Raw genomic sequence first — 22,005 nt, forward strand, 5'->3', positions numbered from 1 at the left:
CAAGTGGCTGACATCCATTTATTGTAAAATAAAAATCGGTTAATACAAACTTCTACTTTGTGGAGCCAATAATGGTCTTATTAGGATCGAACATGGTCAAAAGAAAACAAGAACAATGGCTTAAAGAGTGCCGAGAAGTTAAGAAGGTGAAATATGCAGCCTTTTGCCACATCGAACATTGAAGAAACGACGATCAGTGATCATCGCTGGAAGAAGCCAATTTAAAGAGGCTCGTGAATACGTACAGTAAATTGGAGATGGGTGAACACAATAATATAATATGACGATTCTATACTATAATTATATTAGATAGTTGGTATTATGCTTGACGAAGTTACTCACATCTTGGTGGTATAAATTTGAGGGTAGTTGAGCACCTTGCAGGAGCCAGGATATTGTCGCTGGAGGCCTCGCGCCTTTCGCACGGCAAGTGACCAGCTCTCGATGACCTGCTCTTAAAGCCTCTCTGACCTCCACTTCGACGGACATTGGTGGCACTGGAAAATAATAGACAAACAATAATTCGATATTAAACAAAAATATCAATCAATATTATATATATACAATTTAATATTATAATCTAATGACCATGTTTAGTGAATAATTCAGTGAAAACCTACACGATTAGAGAATGAGATCGAGAATTTTTGAAAGTAGCTTGATTCGAAAATTCGTGGTTATCGTTTTTCAAAAACATGATAATAAGATTCTCTATAAACGAGAATTATATTATGTTGTCAAAGGAAAGGTTGTATGTAAAGTAAAAAACCACAAGGCCTAAATTGTACAGGACAATTTTTACACTTAAAAAAATCTTAAAAAACACCAATCTCGTTCTTACATTTTTGATTGGCATCTCAGAAAATTAAAAAAATTAGAAATTTTCTTGTCAAATAATTCATTTACTTAATTCTCTCTTTAGACCTTTGAAACTTATGACTTCACTTTCATTGTGAAAAGAAAATAATCGATTGGCATCTTACAAAAAAGAAATGTTCATGACCTCCACGTGGTTAAAGGTAAACCTCCTCGCATATCATTCTACCCTGATATTTAGTGACATTTTTTTTAACTCACGATACTTTTTTTTTCAAACAATTTTCCGCTGCTGTGACTAAGGAAGATTTTTAGTTAGATCTAAGTGGAGGAGTTGCCGTGATTCAATATCATACCAGGGTTACAGCAAGCACAATTTCCACATAGGTTTGGACACTTTATCACTCGGCTATAAGTGAAGCCAAGCAAAGAAAGAAAAATAAATATTTACGTTAGCCTGAACGGAAAACAAAGCGTGAGTTCTGAATAATGTATATAAATTATATATATATATATTTCACGCTCACAATGGCAGAGCAGCTAATTAGGGTTCGAATTTCGGGTCTGGAAAGTTCAACATATTGATTTTCAATGTGTTTGGACCCAGTGAATATACCTTATCGTGTCCGGAAACTTGTGCGTATGCAGTTCGCCGTATCATACGTCACCGTGAAATGTTGTAACGGAAATATATGGCCGTATATTAAATAAAGACCGTCCAACCTCTTTGGGTCGTATAGTACTGCCATAAAATTCATGTCTAAATAAAACGCGGTTCTTGTAAGTTTCCAGTTAACAGGAAGCCAGCAGCAAACAGATTTTGAAAATAGCCGATATACTGGATTAGTTTTTAGGTTAGTTTTTCATTATTGAATTCATGAATTTTGCCAAAATCAACTATGAACATTCAATTAATGTTCATATTGAATCTAATAAAATTGGAGACCGCATAAATACTATACGGTCATCTTTTTCCGATAAAAAAGGTCATGGCGAACTGTGCCACGGTGAAATATTTTACGTACAATTTACATGTAACCATTTTACGCTGCTGCGGGTAAGGAAGATTTTTAGTTAAATCTAAGGGGAGAAGTTGCCGTGATTCAATACCATACAGCAAGCACAATTTCCTCATCGGTTCGGGCGCTTAAGAGCGTACTTCAGTGAAACGGCAAATAATTTTCAACAATTGGTGCGACGAAATTTCTCAGTCGTCGCCGATCGGAGACCGATAGTCGAGGTGTCCGCGCGTCGATTTGTTTTGTCATGGCGTCGGATGAAAATATTCTTAAATCGTGTAAAGATGACTAAAACACTTCACATATGTACTTAAAAAAGAAAACATGTCAATGAATATACTATTATTATTAGTAATATAACAATAAACGACATTAAATGGACGCTTGTTGGATTTTTATGAATAATTATATTTCGTTCGGCACGCGGCATTTGCACAATCCGCGCATCGCCTAGCCACGATATTTTTAGACCATGCCTCAAGTGAAGTACAGCCTTAAGGCTATACCTCAGTAGAGGCACGGTCTAAAAAGATCGTGGCTAGGCGATGCGCGGATTGCGGGTCGCGGGTGATGACGCATGCCAAACGAAATATAATTTGTCATATAAATCCAAAATGCGTCCATTTAATGTTCTGTTTATTGTTCTATTAGTAACAATAATAATATATTCATTCACATGTATTATTTTTAAAGTAAATGGGTAACGTTTTTAGTCATCTTTACACGATTTAAGAATTAATACACCCGTCGCCATCACGAAACAAATTGACGTGTTCCCAGCTCGACGTTCTCTCTCCGAATGGCAGCGAGTCCAAAATTTCGTCGCGCCTATAGTTGAAAATTATTTGCCGTTTCACTGATGTATCACCTTAAGCGTTTTATGCAAAGCAAGAACAATAAGTATTTTAACTAGCCTGAACGCAAACCAAAACGTGATTTCTGAATAATGTATATATATATTTTTTCACGCTCACAATGGCCGAGCAGGTTACACTTCAGGCTAATTAGGGTTTGAATTTCGGGTCTGGGAAATTCAACATATTGATTTTAAATATGTGTTTGGACCCAGAGAATAGATCTAATAGGTTGAACAAGTGGCTTATATATATTTATCGTAACCTCCAGTTTGTGTATTTTTGTGATTTTCTTATAACCAATCATGTTAAAATATTTTATTATTTTATTTATATTAAACATACATAATTTTGAAAAACACTTCTGAGAAAATATAACCAATAGAAATAATCTTTTTGAAAAAAGTAAGACACCCGGCAGGAATCAAAGCTGCATCTCCTGAGTTTACGCCCCAATCCGCGCATTATCCACTATGCTACGAGGTGACATACTAATGACGACAAACTTTAACTATTGGCCTTTTAATAGCTGTTCATCAGTGTTCTTCCAAATCAAGCTACTATTGGCAATCGGTTTTTGTTTATTAAATCAAAGTAGGTACCTACTACTTCAATTACTAACCGACGTCACGGATTTCTCCAATATTTTATGATGTAACTTACTCGTACTTGCTAATATTTTTTTAATTACTATTTCTTTTATTCAACGAATAATTCACAAGATTTAAGAATGTACCATTCTAATTATTGAACATACATAATTTTGAAAAACACTTCTGAGAAAATATATTATAACCAATATAAAAAATCTTTTTGAAAAAAGTGAAAGAAAAAATCTGACAGGGATCGAACCTGCATCTCCTGGGTCTTGCCGGAAAAACTAATAAATAGTTTCGTAAAGTTCAATTAAAATTTTATAGAATACGACGTTAACTCAAAAACCGTCCATTCGATATAAACCATAACCGCGACAGCCTGAAAACCTCCATAAAGAACATCTACGCGGAGGAAGTTTCACCTTAAAGCGCTCTCGCGAAATGAGAAATTTCCCTATAAGCGTGTAGTTATTAATCACATTACATGGGGGAAATGCGTGTCACACTGAAAGTAAAAAATGTTATGTAGTCCCGAGTAGCTAAGTCTATCCCCGCGGACGTCGTTTGAAAACTTTCCCGATTACGGGGTACACATTACGTATATTATTAGTATGTAACTATAAACTTTTGCAAAACACACAGCAGATATTTTTTAATGCAAGAGTTTTTCAGAATCATTATAACTTGGCGAAATAAAGCAACCACAATGTAGCAACTGTACTTCAAAATTTTATTAATTACGACGTTGGGTGAAGTTTGTAGAAAGTATCGGAGGGACGTGTGATATAAATATAACGACTCATCATGGTCATAACTTTGTTTTTACATTCGCCATTCGAGAAAGTAATACGAGCTATTCTATTACTAACGGGGACAGCGATTCCAGGATGTTTTTTGGTATGGTTAACGTTATACCTATAGTTTAAAAATATTCTCTGCAATTAATGAATTGTTTGTAAATAAAAAAAAAGAAAATGGCGGCCTACTGCTGACGACTTTCTCCGGTACATACAATATACGCACTGTTAAGCGCGAAATATATTATGATGCATGTAGTGTACTATCACGTGATGTCACAGTAAGCTGCCGCTACGGGGAAAAGTATGTAATGTCGTTTTTCTTGGTGTTTAAAATGTTGTCAGACTGATGCTCCCACCCCGTAGGATGTTTTGAACCTTTAAACCAACATTGCCATTTAGCAACATCTGCCGAAATTACCAGAACAACAACGAGGTCACCGCATGTTATATTGCACTGCATCGACATCTGCATGACTCAATGAACGTTTTTTTATCATTTTCTACATGCCTACACATTTTCGAATCATGTCAAAATCGCGTGTTTTTTGTTTTTTGCGGTTGGCACTATGTATTTTCTATAAGAATGTTGTATATTATTTATGGTCTGCTGATTGCATTCTGTGAATGAAGAAACCATATACTATATTTGTTGCCGTGACAACGTGATAGTACGTGATGCCTGTCTCAATATAATCACAACTTTATTTGCATTTTTACATAATTGTTCATCTAAATCTCTATTTCCTAAACGTATGACATGCCAGTACCTATGTCATTCTTTAGGGATATAGATTTTACCGGCGTATCTCAATTGAGGATTATTAAGTATGACTGTTTTTTTCATAACAATTATCTTCATATAAACAATTTTTTTATTCAACGAATAAATCAGACGATTTGAGATGGTTTGAACATACATAATTTTAAAAAACCCCAGAGAAATACACTATTAGGAAAAATCTTTTTGAAAGCTTAGTTGGTAGAGCACATTGGTTTAGGTCCCGCTGGGCGTCGTGATTTTATGTAGTAGTTTTTATTAGGTATTTTCAAATTATGTATGTTCAATTGTTTTCATATTAAATTTCCAATTTTCGAAATAAGAAGTGTTGCCGATAAAATAATTAATTGTAACAAAATTATAATATTTTCAATGGTTAAAGATGACACTAAAGATTTTTTTTAAAAAATAATACATATTTCAGAGACTTTTCCGGGTTAATTATTTTCAATTAACAATGTTACATTAATTATAATTCTTGTGTATGTATATTCAGTTTTTAATATAAAATAATGAAAATCTTATTCGGTGAATACAAAGAAACGATACACATCGTGATACGGTAACACAATGTGGTACGATAACACATCGTTTTACAATAACACACCGTGATAAGTTAAGACATCGTGATACGATAAGACAGTGGTCTCCAAACTCAATAAGGATGCGAGCTACTTACAGAAATTGAAATTGTCTGGTGACCTACTTATACAAAATATATTCATTCTTTATAATTTTTTATCATCGTCCTTTTTCGTACCATATATAATATTATTATATAACTTAAAATAAATTAGGACATCGGACTTCCAATGAAACATACAATTCGTAAGTACTTTAATTATTTATTTATGAACAAAATATTAATTGAAAAATATCTATAATATCATAATATTATATATAACAATAATTAGTGACAAGAATGGCATTCGCTTTCCTCCGCATTTTTTTCAATTCTCGATGAGTATCTTGTCACTCTCATCTGAATGCAATTATCAAGATGTACATCTGTGAGTCTGTTTCTACTTTTTTAACCACCTTCATATTGGAAATCGTTGATTCACATAAGTAGGTAGAACAAAACAATGCATTTATTTCATTTCTGAGTCCAATAATAAAAATTGAGAGGCAAATTTATAAATATGATAAAATATCCTACGCGAGCTACCGAAAATGCCACCGCGAGCTACCGGTAGCTCGCGAGCGACCGTTTAGCGATCACTGCGATAAGACATCATGATTTCGAAATTAGTGATGTACCCGGCTGTGACTATTGTAGTGATCGAATGTGTCGGGCGATTTTTGTTGAATTTGCGTGATCGACGGGAGCCTTCACAGCAGCGAGGCGTTAAAATATGGGTATACATTATTTGCTAAGTGAATTACGGTCATTACCGGTCGGGTACCTGTGGTGTGCGTGCCGATGGGCGGACCGCTGGCTCATTGTTTTTCGCACGCACAATACATTTATTATTACTTCATGCATAAGTAGATATATTTTTTAAAAATACGGCACAATGAGCTCGCGGTGGACGATGCCTTTTGTCGTAATCAACTCGGTTCAGCTATAATTTATTTATTCTCAGTACCTGGTGATAAATAAACATCATTCATTTCATTATCCGTTATAAATAGTGTACCCTCACTTCGTCTACAGTGTTCCACTATGAGAGTAATGCTATATCTACGCTTGTTCATTTTTTTGTGCGCTGAACAAATGCCTCAAGCAGTACGAGGTCGCCATTTTTAGTGAAGCAAAATATGATAGCACACGTAGATCCACCAATAGTAAATTTATGTTCAACATTCCTGCTAACTTTACGTCAGTTTTTTCAACGGAATGTTTCGGTGAAGAGTGTATAGTAGTAAACAAGCCAAACATATTAATAATTTTGAAGGATTCAACACGAAAAAATAGTGTTCTGTGCATTATAGATTTTTTTTCCGAAATCAGAATCAGAAATAATCAGCATAGAAAAAAAGGGCAACACTACCTCCTGCGAAATTTTTAAAACTATTTTTGATGCACAAGCCTAGACATTAGTTGAAGGAGTGCATCCAACACAAAAGGCATGCGCGGTTCTCAAAACCGGGTTTCAACGTTTTAGCAAAGTTGAAATGAAAGCGTTCAAGTGTGGACATAGTTTAAAGCTTAAACACACTTTTATATATGGAAACTTTATAAGGTAAAAAATCATACAACTTTATATTACAAGTGAACATAATAAGTAAAGGCTTATACAGAAGGCAGATAACACAATTTTGCGCTCCTAAAAATGGCGGGATTACAGTTAGAATGATTACACTTGACAAAGCGCGTTAGACAGCGGATACTGGGTGCGTGGGTATTAGGGGTGTCAAAAAGTATCGGAATATTTGGGACTATACTTTGATATCGATATTTTTTTCAGAAAAAAAATTCGTGGACAAGAATAATTTCATACCGATCTTTGCGTTAGTATAGTTATTTATTATAATCCATGGTAATCAACATCAAACAGAATTACGCTTTACGAATTATTATTTAGATAATATAGAACGTTGTTTTTATTAGAGAAACAGATAACAATTAATACAACTCCAATAGATTACAAAATGAAATAAAATAAGATTCTGATACATTGGCCTTGGTTCGAAAGTTAAAGGATCAATAAATTCTAAGAACGTATAGGTAGGTACTTACTAGGTATACTACTAAGATTGCTCAACTCTTTACCGCATGTTTTTTTTTGAAAGTTTTATTTTTTCTTGGTGTCAAAATGCCATGTGAATGAAGGAAAAATGATATTTTTTTTTCGAAAATTCCATTAAATTTTGTATGTTACTGCGTGGTGTCGCAGATTTACGACACTAGCAAATCTTACATTTCAGTATGACAAAATACAAAACCAAATGATAACAATTATAAAAAACTAATGTACACACCTTATTTGATGTGTAGATATTTTTATTCAACCTATTTCAATCTTCTGTACATTTTTTTTTATTTATTTACCAATGCGGATTTTTGCGTACATACGAATTCGTCAAGTGTCAAAGCAGAAATGCAGAGAATATAATGCAGAAATGCTTTATTTCTTGAAATGTCAAAAAAAAATCGGTAATGTAGGATGTTTATGGTAAAACAGTTTTCTAGGCATCGAAAAAGGATATTATTTGATAATTTACACAGATGGCATTGGCTATATCGAAATAGTTTGAAATGTCGCAAATATGCGACACTATGCAGTAAAGGGTTTTAACGTTATATAGAAAGAAAATTATTGATACTTTACGATATGATACCCTAGTCATGACATCTCGATGAAGAAGTTAAAATTTTGATAAAAGAGTTACCTAGTTACTTATTATTATAAGAAAAATAATACATTAACCCCGTTTACATTATTTACTGATAGTAGGTGGGTCGTATTATTGCGGCCATAATAAGAAAATGCTCGCGTAAATACATATCATGCAAGTTGCAAGATTGCATGTATGGTTAAAAGAAGATCGGAAGCTTCTGAATTTTAAGAAATAATTGGTACTCGCATATGATAGTGGCGAACTTGCCGTAAGAAATACGAACTACACACCGCATAGAATAATATTTTGACGTGTATCGATTATCTACGAACTTGTCCGAACCTGTCTGAATCTGTCAAATAGAACCATACGATATCATAGCGTCTCGCTTACGCTTGAAGAATGAGATTGGAGAGACAGTCAGCAGTTTTACATGTAAACAGTTATTATCGCGATAGTTTAAAATACACACTATTGGTGCAAGTAAATGAATGCACGTGTACAGGAGCTATTGTGCGTTATAAAAAATCATCAGAGACGTGGACGGTTATTATATATTATCCGGGGAAATTAATTTTTGTTGCAGCACCTTTTGGTGAAAATAGCCATTGATTTCGGTATCGGTAGAAAAAGTATACATACTTTTTGACCAATACCTCGATAGTTTTCTTTCAATATTGGTACTGATTTTGTGATTTATGCTGCAACTACCTACATTATGATCACATCACGTGCTGTCACATGGTGGTCCAGCTACAAATTTAGTAAGTATATGTTTTCTTCATTCTGCAGAATATTTTGAATAAACACTATCTCAATAAATTCAATTATGGAAAGTGGCAACTCTAATTTATTAGTTGAATTATTATTCATTATTCATTGTAATTTCATTAATTTATAATAGTTTCTACGTATGCGTATGTTAAAATTATTACTTGCGATATCGCATCTATAGATAATATTTTAAAAAGAACCCAACCGGTAGACCATAGATAATAGACGTAAACACCAACATCTGTTATGCAGATTGAACCGTATTAACTATTTCCTTTTTTTCAATTTATAATATTATTATTCAAACGCGAATGATGGATAATTTTAGACGAGATAAGCGTTCTAAGTATTTTTGTCATAACTTAAAAAAAGTTGGAACGCCCGTGGGCTTTTAAATTATTTAAACTGTTGCTGCGAACGATGAGATTTTTGTCAAACAATTCTAATGGCAGCTTTGTAAGCTCCAAAGATAACAACAAAATATAACCCAAGCGAGGACGCTGAATATTACTTATTTATACAGAGAAAATATTATGGTATAACGGTATAACCTGCCTTAATAGTCGGTAGGGATGGCATGGAAAAAAAACATATCGATACCTGCTATCGGTATTGTATGCAAACAAAAGTATAGATATCGGTATCAAATGATAGTTGTCTGCTAGCAGGTAAAATACATTTTGTGACTCATTCGTTTTAACAATTTCATCATGAAAACTGGTGATATTCTCTTAAAAATAAGTGGAAGTAACAGTCCATAGATTGGTATACTATATAAGATAGAAATGTTGATCCAATAGCCCGAGGGCCGCATTTGACTAAGACAAATATGTAGATACTAATGCGCCCCTTACCACAAAAATCAAATTGTATCCCTTATTGTTTAAAATATACAAGTAGATTCTGAACAGAATTTTTACTGTAGGGCGGAAAAGGCGAAGAAAAATTTAAAATTAGCTCTCAATCTATGACTTTACATATCATCCAATGTTTGTATTTTTCATAAACCGTAACATGGTTGAATTCATTTTCACGCACAGATACATATGTATGCAAAAACTTCTTCTAACTCATATTTTACTTATATGTCACTTTTATTCATTTAATCTTCATTTATTTTTATAGCATTGACGTGAGATACAACTATCACTGCGAATTTATCAAAAAGGGTAAATACGGGTACAATGGATAAACTAATAATTTCATCGCGTCGTTTTTATTCTACGAATAAGTTGTTTTTACCTTTTCGCCCCAAAATAAATTGTGAAAAATGGTGTTTGCGTACCGCGAGAACCGTTGTTAACAAATCCACAATCATTAAGCCGTAAACGGCTACGAAGTATTATTAGGAGGTTACCAGAAAACGCCAAGGATTTTCGTTTATGATCCAATAAGCAAACGTTGATTACGCGTGGCTTTGTTTATCAGAAATGATTTTATGGCTGCCCATATCTGCAGCTGTGTGCTTTTATATATAAAAAAATACATTTCTTAATAATTTTACCTTGAATATACAATATAATATTATACATTTTATGACGTCAGGTTACCTTCGTGGCGTTTATAAGTTAATATCAACAGTAATGGATATAACATTTTATGGCACGAATGAAAAATTCATTAATAAAAGGTCTTCGGATTGATTTATGGCAGATAATAATTAACTGAAAATATAAATCTTATTTATCGTTCATTCTTGATGAAACACTAATAAAATATTAATAAAAATACTAGCTATCCAAAATAACTCCCTACGAGAGCAAATGTCATGTGGTGTGAGATTTGTTATTTGCAAATGAAACATTAAGTTGGTATACTTGTGGGAATTTTAAGTAAGGTATTAATATTATATAGAAGTTAAATAATACACAGGTACATGTTAAAAAAACATTGTAAATATATTAATAACATTTAGTTTGCTCACTTTGTTAGAATTCTTAAATGCATACTGGCCAAAAAAACGGAATATAATTAATGTCTTATCATTTGTATCATAACTAAACAGAAAATATACATTAAAAAAAATTTCAGGGCACCCAAGTTGTATAAATTGGTTTTAAAATTCGTAGCAATCAATAAACAAAAATACGTTTTAAAAATGTCACTTTCAGACATTAGAAAATAATTTTTCATACAAACATAGTTTGAATGCAAGTGACCGAAGATGGAAAAGGTATTCGTATAAAATGAGTAAACAGTATGTAAGTGTTAGTATTTGCTACCTTCTTTTTTTTTTTTTTTAAATCTTGTATAAAATGAATGGATATTAAAATAATGCGTTTTGAATTTGAAATGGTTACACAATATTTTTATAAATATATATCGGAAAATACACCTTATTTACTGAATTATGATTAATTGTGATATATATTTTAAATATTTTGAGGTACCTACTCGTATTATTGGAAGGTTATTTCTAAAAATTAAATTTGATAAATTCACATTATTTTTCGCTTATTTATCACTTATGCGTGGAAAGTTTCATTTTCTTGGATATTTCGATTGTTTCAGTAAACAATATACATTTTACTTTTTCGACGAGGCAAGGTTGGATTGGATGGGTCAAATGCTAGTAACTATCTGTGTCAAAAGGGTTGTTAATTTATGTTCTATTCGGTGAGGGGTCATTTTTTTTATTTTGAAAGCATGAATCAGCACAAATATAATATTTTAGTTTATTTAGTAGTTATTTTTATTATTGTATCACTGATAAATCTACGATATTATTTTCTAATAAACACACATTTTATAAGGAAGTGGATAATACCAAAAAAACTGACAGAATACCTATGTAAATTATTGATTAGCATTAGATATTATTACAATTTTCTATATTTTATTATTAATAATTAAAATAATTAATGTGAAATGGTACGAGTATAATGTGTTAAAAATAATGCGATAACAGTTTGCTGTATTTAGATTCTGGCAGCTCTAAAGGTTTTCGATATTTGAAAATGCTTAAATTGTAGCAAACTATTGTTTTATTTGTGGTGTCATTAAAATAAACAATTGAACCAACCATAGAGGCATTTGACATAATGTAATATTTGTTAAAAATATGCTAGATTCAGATTGTGCATAAATAGAAAGTGTATAAATCGAAGGTAAAAGTTTTTCGCACACACTGGTGGGCAGATTTCAGATTTAAATAGTTTTCCAGAATAACAATTGTGATCTGTAATATATCGGGTATGTATAATATATAAAGTATTAAACGACATTCCAATTAATTTGTGATATATGGGCGGAGAGCTATGAATACTTAATATGATGTTGGAAAATTATTCTCTAGTCTCTGATAAGGCGAGTTTCTTTAAGTATATGCTAGATTAAAATTGAAATTTCCCGAAATGTGTGAAAATCGAAATGTTAAGAATCAACAAAGTGGCGTTTAAATAAGAAATTAATGTATTATCTAAAAGATTTTAGAGTAAGTAATTATTATACGGATGGTATTAAATATAATTATGCGAACCCGCATTTTTATCAAATTCATAGACGTATGTCGTTACTAGGATGACTAGGTTACTAGAATGTCGAAATGTGAAATTATAAGCTATGTCTTTGACCATTCAAGTGTGATAAACATCCTACGAATAATGATGAACACCACTGCAGATTTATGTACTGAAATATGACTATATTCTAAAGCATTAGAGCGAGAGGTTTAAAAGAATAATATTTTATGTAATAAAAATACTTTATGCAGTCATCAAATGTTTAAAATAAATATAACGAATAATAAGGCTTCAAAATTATATAAATAGATTATCTACAACGTGTAAGGTATGTCCAGGATCATGCTTTGAAAATAGAAAAAAAGCTCCATTTTGACTCACGCTGAGCACGTCCGCCCTTAAGCGCCGGATTAATTTCCCCAAAACAGAGAAGAGAATTTTAATTTAAAATAGCAACGTTGTCAATATATTTTGAAATTTTTGACAAAGAATTTAAATTTAACCGGAAACTTTATATCTACGGATTTTACACAGTTATTCATTATTTAAGATAAAGACTCGGGACACGGTCTTATAGTCAAAGGTCCCAGAAATAAAACACGGCGGCGCTTTCACATGATTACGTTGTTATTGTTACTGTCTTTAGGCTTTGGCCACATAGGCAGGTGGTTTGCTGCTCCTATGCTAGATGCTATGCTTGTCTACTAAAAACACTACTGCCACATTGCACGCTACGTGCTTAGGTACAAATTCATTTGACATTTGGGAGCGCTCAAATCACCAACGATATGTCACTCTCAAAACTAACCAGAAAGCTACTTCTCAAAGAGAATTTAAATTTAAAATTTTGAAAGTCGCAAATTCGAACTTGTTGGGTGCATAATGTCAATTCATCCCATGCGTCATTATTCATAACCTCAAAATATACGGTGTTTGACGTCTTTGTCATATTGAAGAAACATCCGCCATCTTGCAAAATCCATAGACAATGGCAAAATCACTAGGTGACACAATAAAAATAACCAACACATTTGTTCGCAGTGAGTCTCACGAGGTGATTCATAATCACGTAGCGAGGCGCGAAGCGTGCAGTGTGGCCATTGCGATAGAATAGTGTGCGTTCGTTCGCTAGGATATGTCACCTAGCACGTAGCCACCAAGCAAGGCACTTGAATATGTGGCCTTAGCCTAAACGATACAAATAAGTCAATTTGGGGCAGAGAGGGAGGTTTCGTGTGGCGTTAGGATTTCGCTTTTATGGTTATTCATGCAAAATGGAATATTGCCTTTAGCTAATTTAAAAAAAAATCCTAACGGTTTCCCGCGAAAAATATTAAATATAATATCAGTTTACAAACCTTTTCGATGCATTATTATTATAGTAAATTTATTAATCTGTTAGTTTATCGAACAATATGCCAACATTATATACGAGGCATTTTAATCAGTTTATATCTACTACTTAGTAGTTTGAATTCATTGAGAATTACCATGCCTAAGGCTTTATATAAAATAAAAAAACTCTTTTCGTTGGAACTTAAACATATGCACGATTAAGGTGATTCATCAGTGAAACGGCAAATAATTTTCAACCATAGGCGCGACGAAATTTTGCACTCGCTCCCATTCGGAGAGAGAATGTAGAGCTGGAAACACGTCATTTTGCTTCGAGATGGCGACGGCCGTAATAATTCTTAAATCGTGTAAAGATGACTTAAAACGTTACCCATTTACTTTAAAAAGAAAACATGTCAATGAATATATTATTATTGTTACTGATAAAACAATAAACAGAACATTAAATGGACACATGTTGGATTTATAAGACAAATTATATTTGGTTTGACATGCCTCATTTGCACCCGCAACCCGCAATCCGCGCATCGCCTAGCGACGATATTTTTAGACCGTGTCTCAACTGAGGTATGGCCTTAAATCATTGTTTACGTCTGCATATTTACATTCTCACCAACTATTAAATCATAATATAACCACTTAAATATAAATAATAATATTGAATATTTTTTTTAAAGTACCTAACATCCATTTATTTTCGAATTCCGTGGCGTCCAGTTGTCCGGTGCCAAATCGTCCTAGACCCGTTTTTAAATACTCGATTCAGCTTCATTATAAATCATATATCGACAGCCACATAATGAGGATAGATCAGGTCCACAATTAACGTGATTTATATATTTTAAAATAAAGAATCTTTTCTTAAGTCTTATAATGTTGTATTAGGTACTTACGTTGCATGTCGACGACAATAGACGCTGTTGTTGGAGACATGAGCCGCGAGTTGTTAGCTCTGCACGAGAAAGTTGAGAGAAGATCAGATCTTCGAAGAGCTGGCAACCTAAGGGGCACTCCAATCGGCTTCAGGGCATGCCTGGTGCGGTCTGGCATCACCTCATAGTCTCGCCTGGAAATTGAAATTATAAAGTTGTCAGAGATAATATATAATTTAAGTATATGATTTTATATTTATATTCTTAATTCAGTACAGTGAGTATACACATTTAATGTACTGTGTTAGTTGATTGTCACTTATTTTTTCATCCAGAACCTACAGGTAACACTTGAAATAGTTGCAATTAAATTTGTTGTGACTTCCGCTCAGGTCAAAGCAAGGGGTGGATTCTATTTTTTTTTATCACGATTTACACGATTAAAATATACACACGATATATATATTTACATAAAGCTTAGAAAATCTTAGTAGAAACAACAATAAGAAAATATCTTGGACCAGGCGGAATACGTAAACACGTATTTCGATATCTTTCGAGACTAGTGTTTAAATATATTGTAAAATAAATACACACGATAACTGAAGATGTTTCCAATTTTCATCAATATATGGCAATCATTTCTATATTATGTAATCAAGGTAATACACATTGCCTTACTCATACTAACTCATATGCCTATATATTTCCTCACATATTTCAAACTGTAGGCTCCATTAGAGACGGAAAAAGAAATAGAAAAGGGGTATATGTTTTGTTATAAATATCTTTAAATGATTATGTGACCATTCCACATGCAAAATGCATTATTTTGATATCCACTCATTTTATACAAGATTTAAATAAAATAACAACAATCCAAACTAATACCTATCCAATCTTCTATGTTCTATTCTAGAATGTCAGAATGTGTCATTTTTAAGACGTATTTTTATTTATTGATTACTACACATTTAAAAAATGTTATCAGTGAAAGTGGTAATTCAAATTATTTACGTCCTGTTTGTAGGTACAAAATTGAAATGGTTTTTAATATTTTGAGTTATTTTATGTATTTTTAAGTGGTAGTTAATTCTGTGTTCAGAAGGACAAAATAAATGTAGCTTTTTTTAAAATCAAATTTAATTTTAGATGCATGAACAACTTTTAACTATTTTCAAGTGGTGTGTTGATGAAATTTATGTTGTGAAAAAGTTTGGTACAGATGAAAATTTTCAATGAATACAATAAATGTCCATCTACTACGGAAACGATAATGTAATTGCAGACATGCATTTAAAATAGAATTTGACTGCAACATTATCAAAAGAGACAGTGGACGAACAACTACCTCAATGATATTATTATGCATTCACGTGCCAGACTTTTTCTATTTTCCTCTCTCTGCAACTTAATAAAGCTCCGCGGAGATTTTATGGAGACGAAATAGAGATTAGTTTATTTTTTAGTAGATTAGGGATTTTTTTTTTTTTTTTTTTTTTGTGATTTTACCGAGGCTTTGACTGCGACTCGCTGTCATATCGCCTCTTCTCTTCTAGAAGGGGATCCTTCGATCAGGTCCTCACTCCTATTCTGTTAAATGGCTTTATAATTATTTTGTCTAGCTCTTCCATCTTTCTTTCTTTCTTCTTTAGACGCCAGTGTTTTATGCACCAGAATCGCTCTCCTCCGTATCCATCCCTTCTGTATTTTCGATACATCGTGTAATCATTGAATTTCAGATAGTCTAATTCAGACCTCAGCCAAGTCTCTGAGATTAATGCTATTGAAATTTTTTGTCTTATTAAGTAGAGTTCTATATCATCCTTTTTTTGATTCATACTTCTGGCATTCCATTGTAAAATCCTAATTTGTTTTTTACTATCCATTTTGCTCCAGAACCTCCCCTAGAATTTCCTTTAAGTGTCCTTCTTTGAATTGTTTGCATACCCAGTCCACTGCTTTAATTATTAGTTGTTTAATGATCTGCTGCCAGTCTCCCCCTTTCAGCAAGACTTTCATAATTTCTCCCATCGCGTTAACCTCTGTCTTCCCCTTTGAATTTTTCTTATTTTTTGTAGGCTTTACGCTACTACCTGTAGATATTATTGTTGAGCCTGAAGCTTCTACCACCGCTTCTTCTTTCTTTTTGTTTTCCTTAGTTTTTTGAATTGTTTCGCTTTCATCTCTTTCTACGATTTTTTTTTGTTTTAATATGTCAGCATAGCTATTATTTAACATATTTTTTTTTGCTTCCTTGAAAGGTATGTTCATTTTTTTCATTGCTTCTTTGCAATTCTTTTCCTCTTGCCACTTTGGGCATTTTTGGCTGTTTGCCGCGTGGTTACCTTTGCAATTGATGCACGTAATTTCCTCATTTTTTTCGCAGGTTTTGTGGTTTTCACCACACTTAGGGCACGTTTCTACTGTACGTCCGCAGTTGTTTGCGATATGCCCATATCGCCAGCATTTGTAGCATTGCATAACCTTGAATACATACGGTTCTACAGCAAAAGAGACTCCATATATGTAAATTGTTCTCGGCAATATTTTCTCCCCAAATTTAATACTGACTGACGAGGTCTTTGTCAGCTCTCCTGTATCACCTTTTCTTGTCAACCTCTTAAGGTTGATTACTTTTGCATCACTTTTGATTTCCATTTGCAGTTCTTGGAGGTCCATATCAATATCGACTTTTCTTATTACTCCATAAGAGCAGGAGTCATTCTCTTTGGTCACAAAACCGAGATCTTTGAGTTCTCCAGCTTGTTTCACTTTATCTGCTTCTTTTTCGTCTTCTACTTGGATGTACGTCTTTAAATTTTTATTGTAAATTTTCTGTACTTTTACTCCTGCCTTATGCAGCATCTGCGCTATTTTCAATTTTAATGGAATTTTACTTCCCGTCGCTATCATGACGATGTTTTGGTTTCCCTTTGGAGTGACCCCAGAGTCTCTTCTGGGTTTTTTTCCAGAGGTCACCGTCTGCCATTCTTCTTCTTTTTCTCCAACCACTTCCTCTTCATCATCGTTTCTTTTCTTCTTCGTTTTTTTGGTTTCATTCACTTCCATCGTGGTGTTTTCCATTTTATTGCTTTTGCCGTTCACGCGGTCTTGGAATTCGCGCAACAGTGTGAACAAAACACCGTGTGGACAACCCCTCGCTTCACAGCGTTTGACGCACTCCCCGCACAAAGTGCACTATCCGTGCAACAATAAATATTTTTCACTTTTTCTCAAGCACTGGCACTGATTGTCAAAATCACATGGGACCACACATGTTGAGTTTATTGTCAAATTCATTTACAAACAATATTATTTTTGTTGTATCCCGTATTTATAACCGTTCGCGAGTAACCATGCGAATAGCGTCCCGAATACGCAAGCGAAGTTGTACAACCTCACTCCACCGCTGTTGGCTTCCGACTGAAAGATTAGGGATGTCAGCGGAATTTGAAAATGGATTTTTCATATTTTTAATATAATATAATACTGAAAGCTTTGAAATTCAAAAGGGAATGAGACAGGGCTGTATATTATTTCAGATATATTCAGAAAATATTGTCGGCGAAATTCTCATAATAACTAACAGTGCTAAAAATGAAGACATTATAGAAGGTTTGCAAGATATACGACGAATACAGTCCCAACCTGAACAATAAAAATAATGACATTAACGTATGAAGTAAATATAGACACTATATTTAATAGTTTGGTTGTAGTCAGGATGGTAATTGGGAAAATACTATTGAAATTTAAGAATTAGAATGAGAATTATAAAATGCTATGTATTTTTGGTTCTAGTATATGAAACGGAGGCGTCAATACTCACAGAAACAACGCTAAGAAAACTAATTATTTAAATTTGGGTATACAGATGCGCATGATCAGTATGAGCTAAATAAAAGACAACGTTTCGAACGTCGAGGTGATGAAAAAAATAATGATATCACCAAATCAGACAACACTAGGAAGTACTTTGACCACTCCAAGAAAGGTATAAACTTCTCCATCTTATAATTTAAGGGAAGATTTCCAATAAGTAAGGCCTTGAAAGTCATAGAACATGTTGGATCATGAATCAATAATACTCGTCAAGTTCAGCACTTCAATCCTGGATGTGGTATAGAATAAGAAGAGTATAATTAAAAGATTAATGAGAGCCGTAAAAATATAATTTGTGTTGTGACTCCCACTAGAGATTCCAATCCCGGGATCCCGAGCTATTTTCGATACCTATGAATCCCGGGATTGATAAACATAATCCCGGGATTTCGGGATTGATTTTTTTATCAATTTTTATGGAACATAAATAAAAGCGAAAATATAACAGAAAAAATACTTTTAATAAAAAATAACTACATTAGAAATAAACTGAGTTTGAATAAGTTTGATTTATACCCATGTGTACCTAAGTTGCCGATTTATTTTATTTTTTCACATAAATTATTAAAAATCAGAAAGATTGGAAAAAAACAATGCTTCGCACTTTAACAAAGTAATTCCACCGTGATCTCATACGTTTTACGGCAATTTCATATTTGGCTAATTTATGAAGCGGAAAGGCCATAAGTACGCCATGATTATTTGCTTTACTATTTTAAATCTCGCTAATCCATTAGTTAAGTCTTTACTATCAGAAAAAACAATCTCGTATTAAATTCACATTATTATTTATATATATATATATATATATATTTAATATTATTTACTCCATTAAACTTATGTATTTCCAAGATTGAACGTAGATATACAATATTAACAATAAATGTCTTAAATATTATAAATTATACTAGATTTATTTTTGACCGATTTTATCAATGTTATGTGTAAATATAAAAATTGCATATTAACAATGGAAAAAAATGCCAATCCCGGGATCAGTCCCGGGATCCCGGGATTGTTAAATTGTAATCCCGAAATCCCGGGATCAGAATTTTGGCTCGGGATTGGATTCCCTACTCCCAACCTCTTTTGGTTGACAGAACCCTTGAAATATCTTGAGAAACTCTTATATAGTTACGCAGAGGGGAACACAAAATGAACAGTGCGTAATAAGAGGCGACGTTCGTTAATAATAGCCAAATTTATTAATTTACGATTAAGTGTATAATGGTTATAAAAGTAATTTAGGTAACACGTTAGGGGCGATAAAATTTTTCTTCTGCTGACAGGGACATGCATTTAAAAATATGGATTCCGGATATAGGGGGGAGGGGGGGTGGTATTGATGTATATTAATAGGTACCGATAACATATTTTTGTATAATATTTAATGAAAACTTACATGTCTCTCCGTGTTTTCTGGCGAACATCTCGGAAATGTATCGCTTGATATTCTTCAATTGTACCATCAGGCCCTCTGCGGATGATGTCTTGTTCAAAGTGCTGCTTCGCCGGTGCAGTGGCAAGAACCTGATCTCTGGACAAGGATTCGTCTTCTCTGAACCAGCGCACCGTTGGTGGAGGATGACCTGCAAATAATAACATTATCAAGGTTTAATTCATTTAATACTAATAAAAAAAAAATGTAAAATGTAGTTTATTAATATACATTTTTAATAGCGATTAAAGAAAATAAATGTACAATATGATATCTGATGCCCTGGCGCAGGTTGGCTTATACGGAACCGTTTAAAACGGGAGATTACTAGCAGTATGAGCGTAGAACAGGTACTTAGTGAATTAGGGCAGGCAAAGAAAATGATTTTTTTCCCCGGAACACTTATACAATTTTTGTTTGAAGTTTTCGAGAAATTGGGGAAGTTTTTTTTCAGAGTCAAGGTTATCTAGATTAAAATGACTTAGGTTATAATATTAATTAAACGCGTTATACATAAATTATGTGTTTTATTTAACTAAGTAATATTTTCATAAACTATTTTTTTATTTAACGAATTTGAATTGATATAAACCATACAAGTCAGTGGCTAAAATTAGCGAAATTTTTTAATACGTTTCAGTTGCATGACTAGCAGTTAATTTCGTCGTAATTAGGTAGGGTGCATGTTACTAAATTAGTAAAGCACATTGGCCGAAATCAGGTGAAATTATAAAATATGTTTTTGAGGGTTTCCAAATTTTGTATGTAGGTAAATTATTTTTAGACATACAAAATATTACAAAAAAACAACACCTCTAATTTTAAACGTTATTGTACACATAAGTATAATATTATTCATCTTATGTTCGCTCTGTATGCGGACAATATGAACAACATATTATTGTACATGAGTTTTCTTGCGTCTTTCCAGGTCACCAGGTCATGTTGGCGTCCCGTAGTTCCGTCGTATACATTCTGTGGATGGATATTATAGGATCCATCCTCCACTACTCTGCTTATACATGTGAATCTACCAGGAATTCTTTTCTCATTTATTATCTCTCACTATTAGTAGTTATGTATATTACATGTAAACTCAAACATAGATAATTTGTAGGCACTCATACTTTTAAAATGTGCATGTTTTAACACGTGTTATATACATTTTTAAATGATTTCATAATTATTATGTTATATATTGTGATTTGTAAATTATTATTTTTACTACTAAGTGAATTGCATCAAATTCTAAATGAGACACTACAGGAATTTCACACCTCGCCACAACTAACACCTCCTGTGTAGAGTTGGGGATTTTCCGAGAAAATCTCAATCTCGAGATTTGGGATTTCCCGAAATGATGAAATTTTGAATTCTCGAGATTCGGGATTTCCAGAAAAGAATTCTCGAGATATCGGAAAATTTAAAAAAAAACCTATAAATAATTCTAAAATCAGTGTAAAAACAGACAGATTCAAAAAAAAATATTTATGTAAGAAGACAAACAAATAGAAATAGGAAAACAAAAATAATTCAGAACATTACTTATTAAAATAGGATTTCAAAAAACACAGACTGTCAATCGCTGTGTCTGATAATCGCGTACGTTTTTGAGACACAAAATTACCTGACGTTGAAAATTTTTCCCTCATTTTGAGTTAAAGTTGGCTTAATTGTGTTAAATGCCCTGATCAGTCTGTAAACGTTTTATGTTTTCTGTTTACTTTTTTCATATAGAAAAATCGTTTTTCAATTAATATTCGATAATAAAGAAATCCCGATTCCCGAGAAAAGATTCTCGAGATCCAGGATTTCCCGAAATGTTAAAAATTTCAATTCTCGAGATTCGGTATTGAAAATCTCGAAAATTTCTCGAGAATTCCCGTCAGGAAATTCAACTCTACTCCTGTGCGTTCTCTCAATTAGACTTTTCATCACTGAAATACAGTGAAAACAGTATTTACTTATCATAAATGTTGTTAATCTTTTAATAATTTAGAATCATTATTATTTGTAAAATAAAAATGGTTTCATTAAAAATACGTCATGGGGTATTATGGCGTTTATGTAT

At 32.9% G+C, this 22,005-nt stretch overlaps 1 protein-coding gene across 1 annotated transcript in view; it reads right to left on the bottom strand.

Moving 5' to 3' along the window:
• The window catches only part of LOC147072878 (contactin-4-like), a 51,053-nt gene extending 29,467 nt beyond the window's left edge, over positions 1 to 21,586 (bottom strand). Inside the window, exons 1-4 of the mRNA XM_085945744.1 lie at positions 21,562 to 21,586; positions 19,899 to 20,085; positions 14,633 to 14,805; positions 343 to 497 (exon numbers count right to left, since the gene is read on the bottom strand). Of these exons, the coding sequence (XP_085801870.1) occupies positions 343 to 497; positions 14,633 to 14,805; positions 19,899 to 20,085; positions 21,562 to 21,586 (540 nt within the window). The remainder of the gene's footprint in view (positions 1 to 342; positions 498 to 14,632; positions 14,806 to 19,898; positions 20,086 to 21,561) is intronic.
• Positions 21,587 to 22,005: the final 419 nt, after the last annotated feature.

This window comes from Rhyacophila brunnea, unplaced genomic scaffold (genome assembly GCF_057557595.1).
Source record: "Rhyacophila brunnea isolate RB1 unplaced genomic scaffold, BYU_Rbru_1.0 scaffold_19, whole genome shotgun sequence".
Taxonomy (NCBI): domain Eukaryota; kingdom Metazoa; phylum Arthropoda; class Insecta; order Trichoptera; family Rhyacophilidae; genus Rhyacophila; species Rhyacophila brunnea.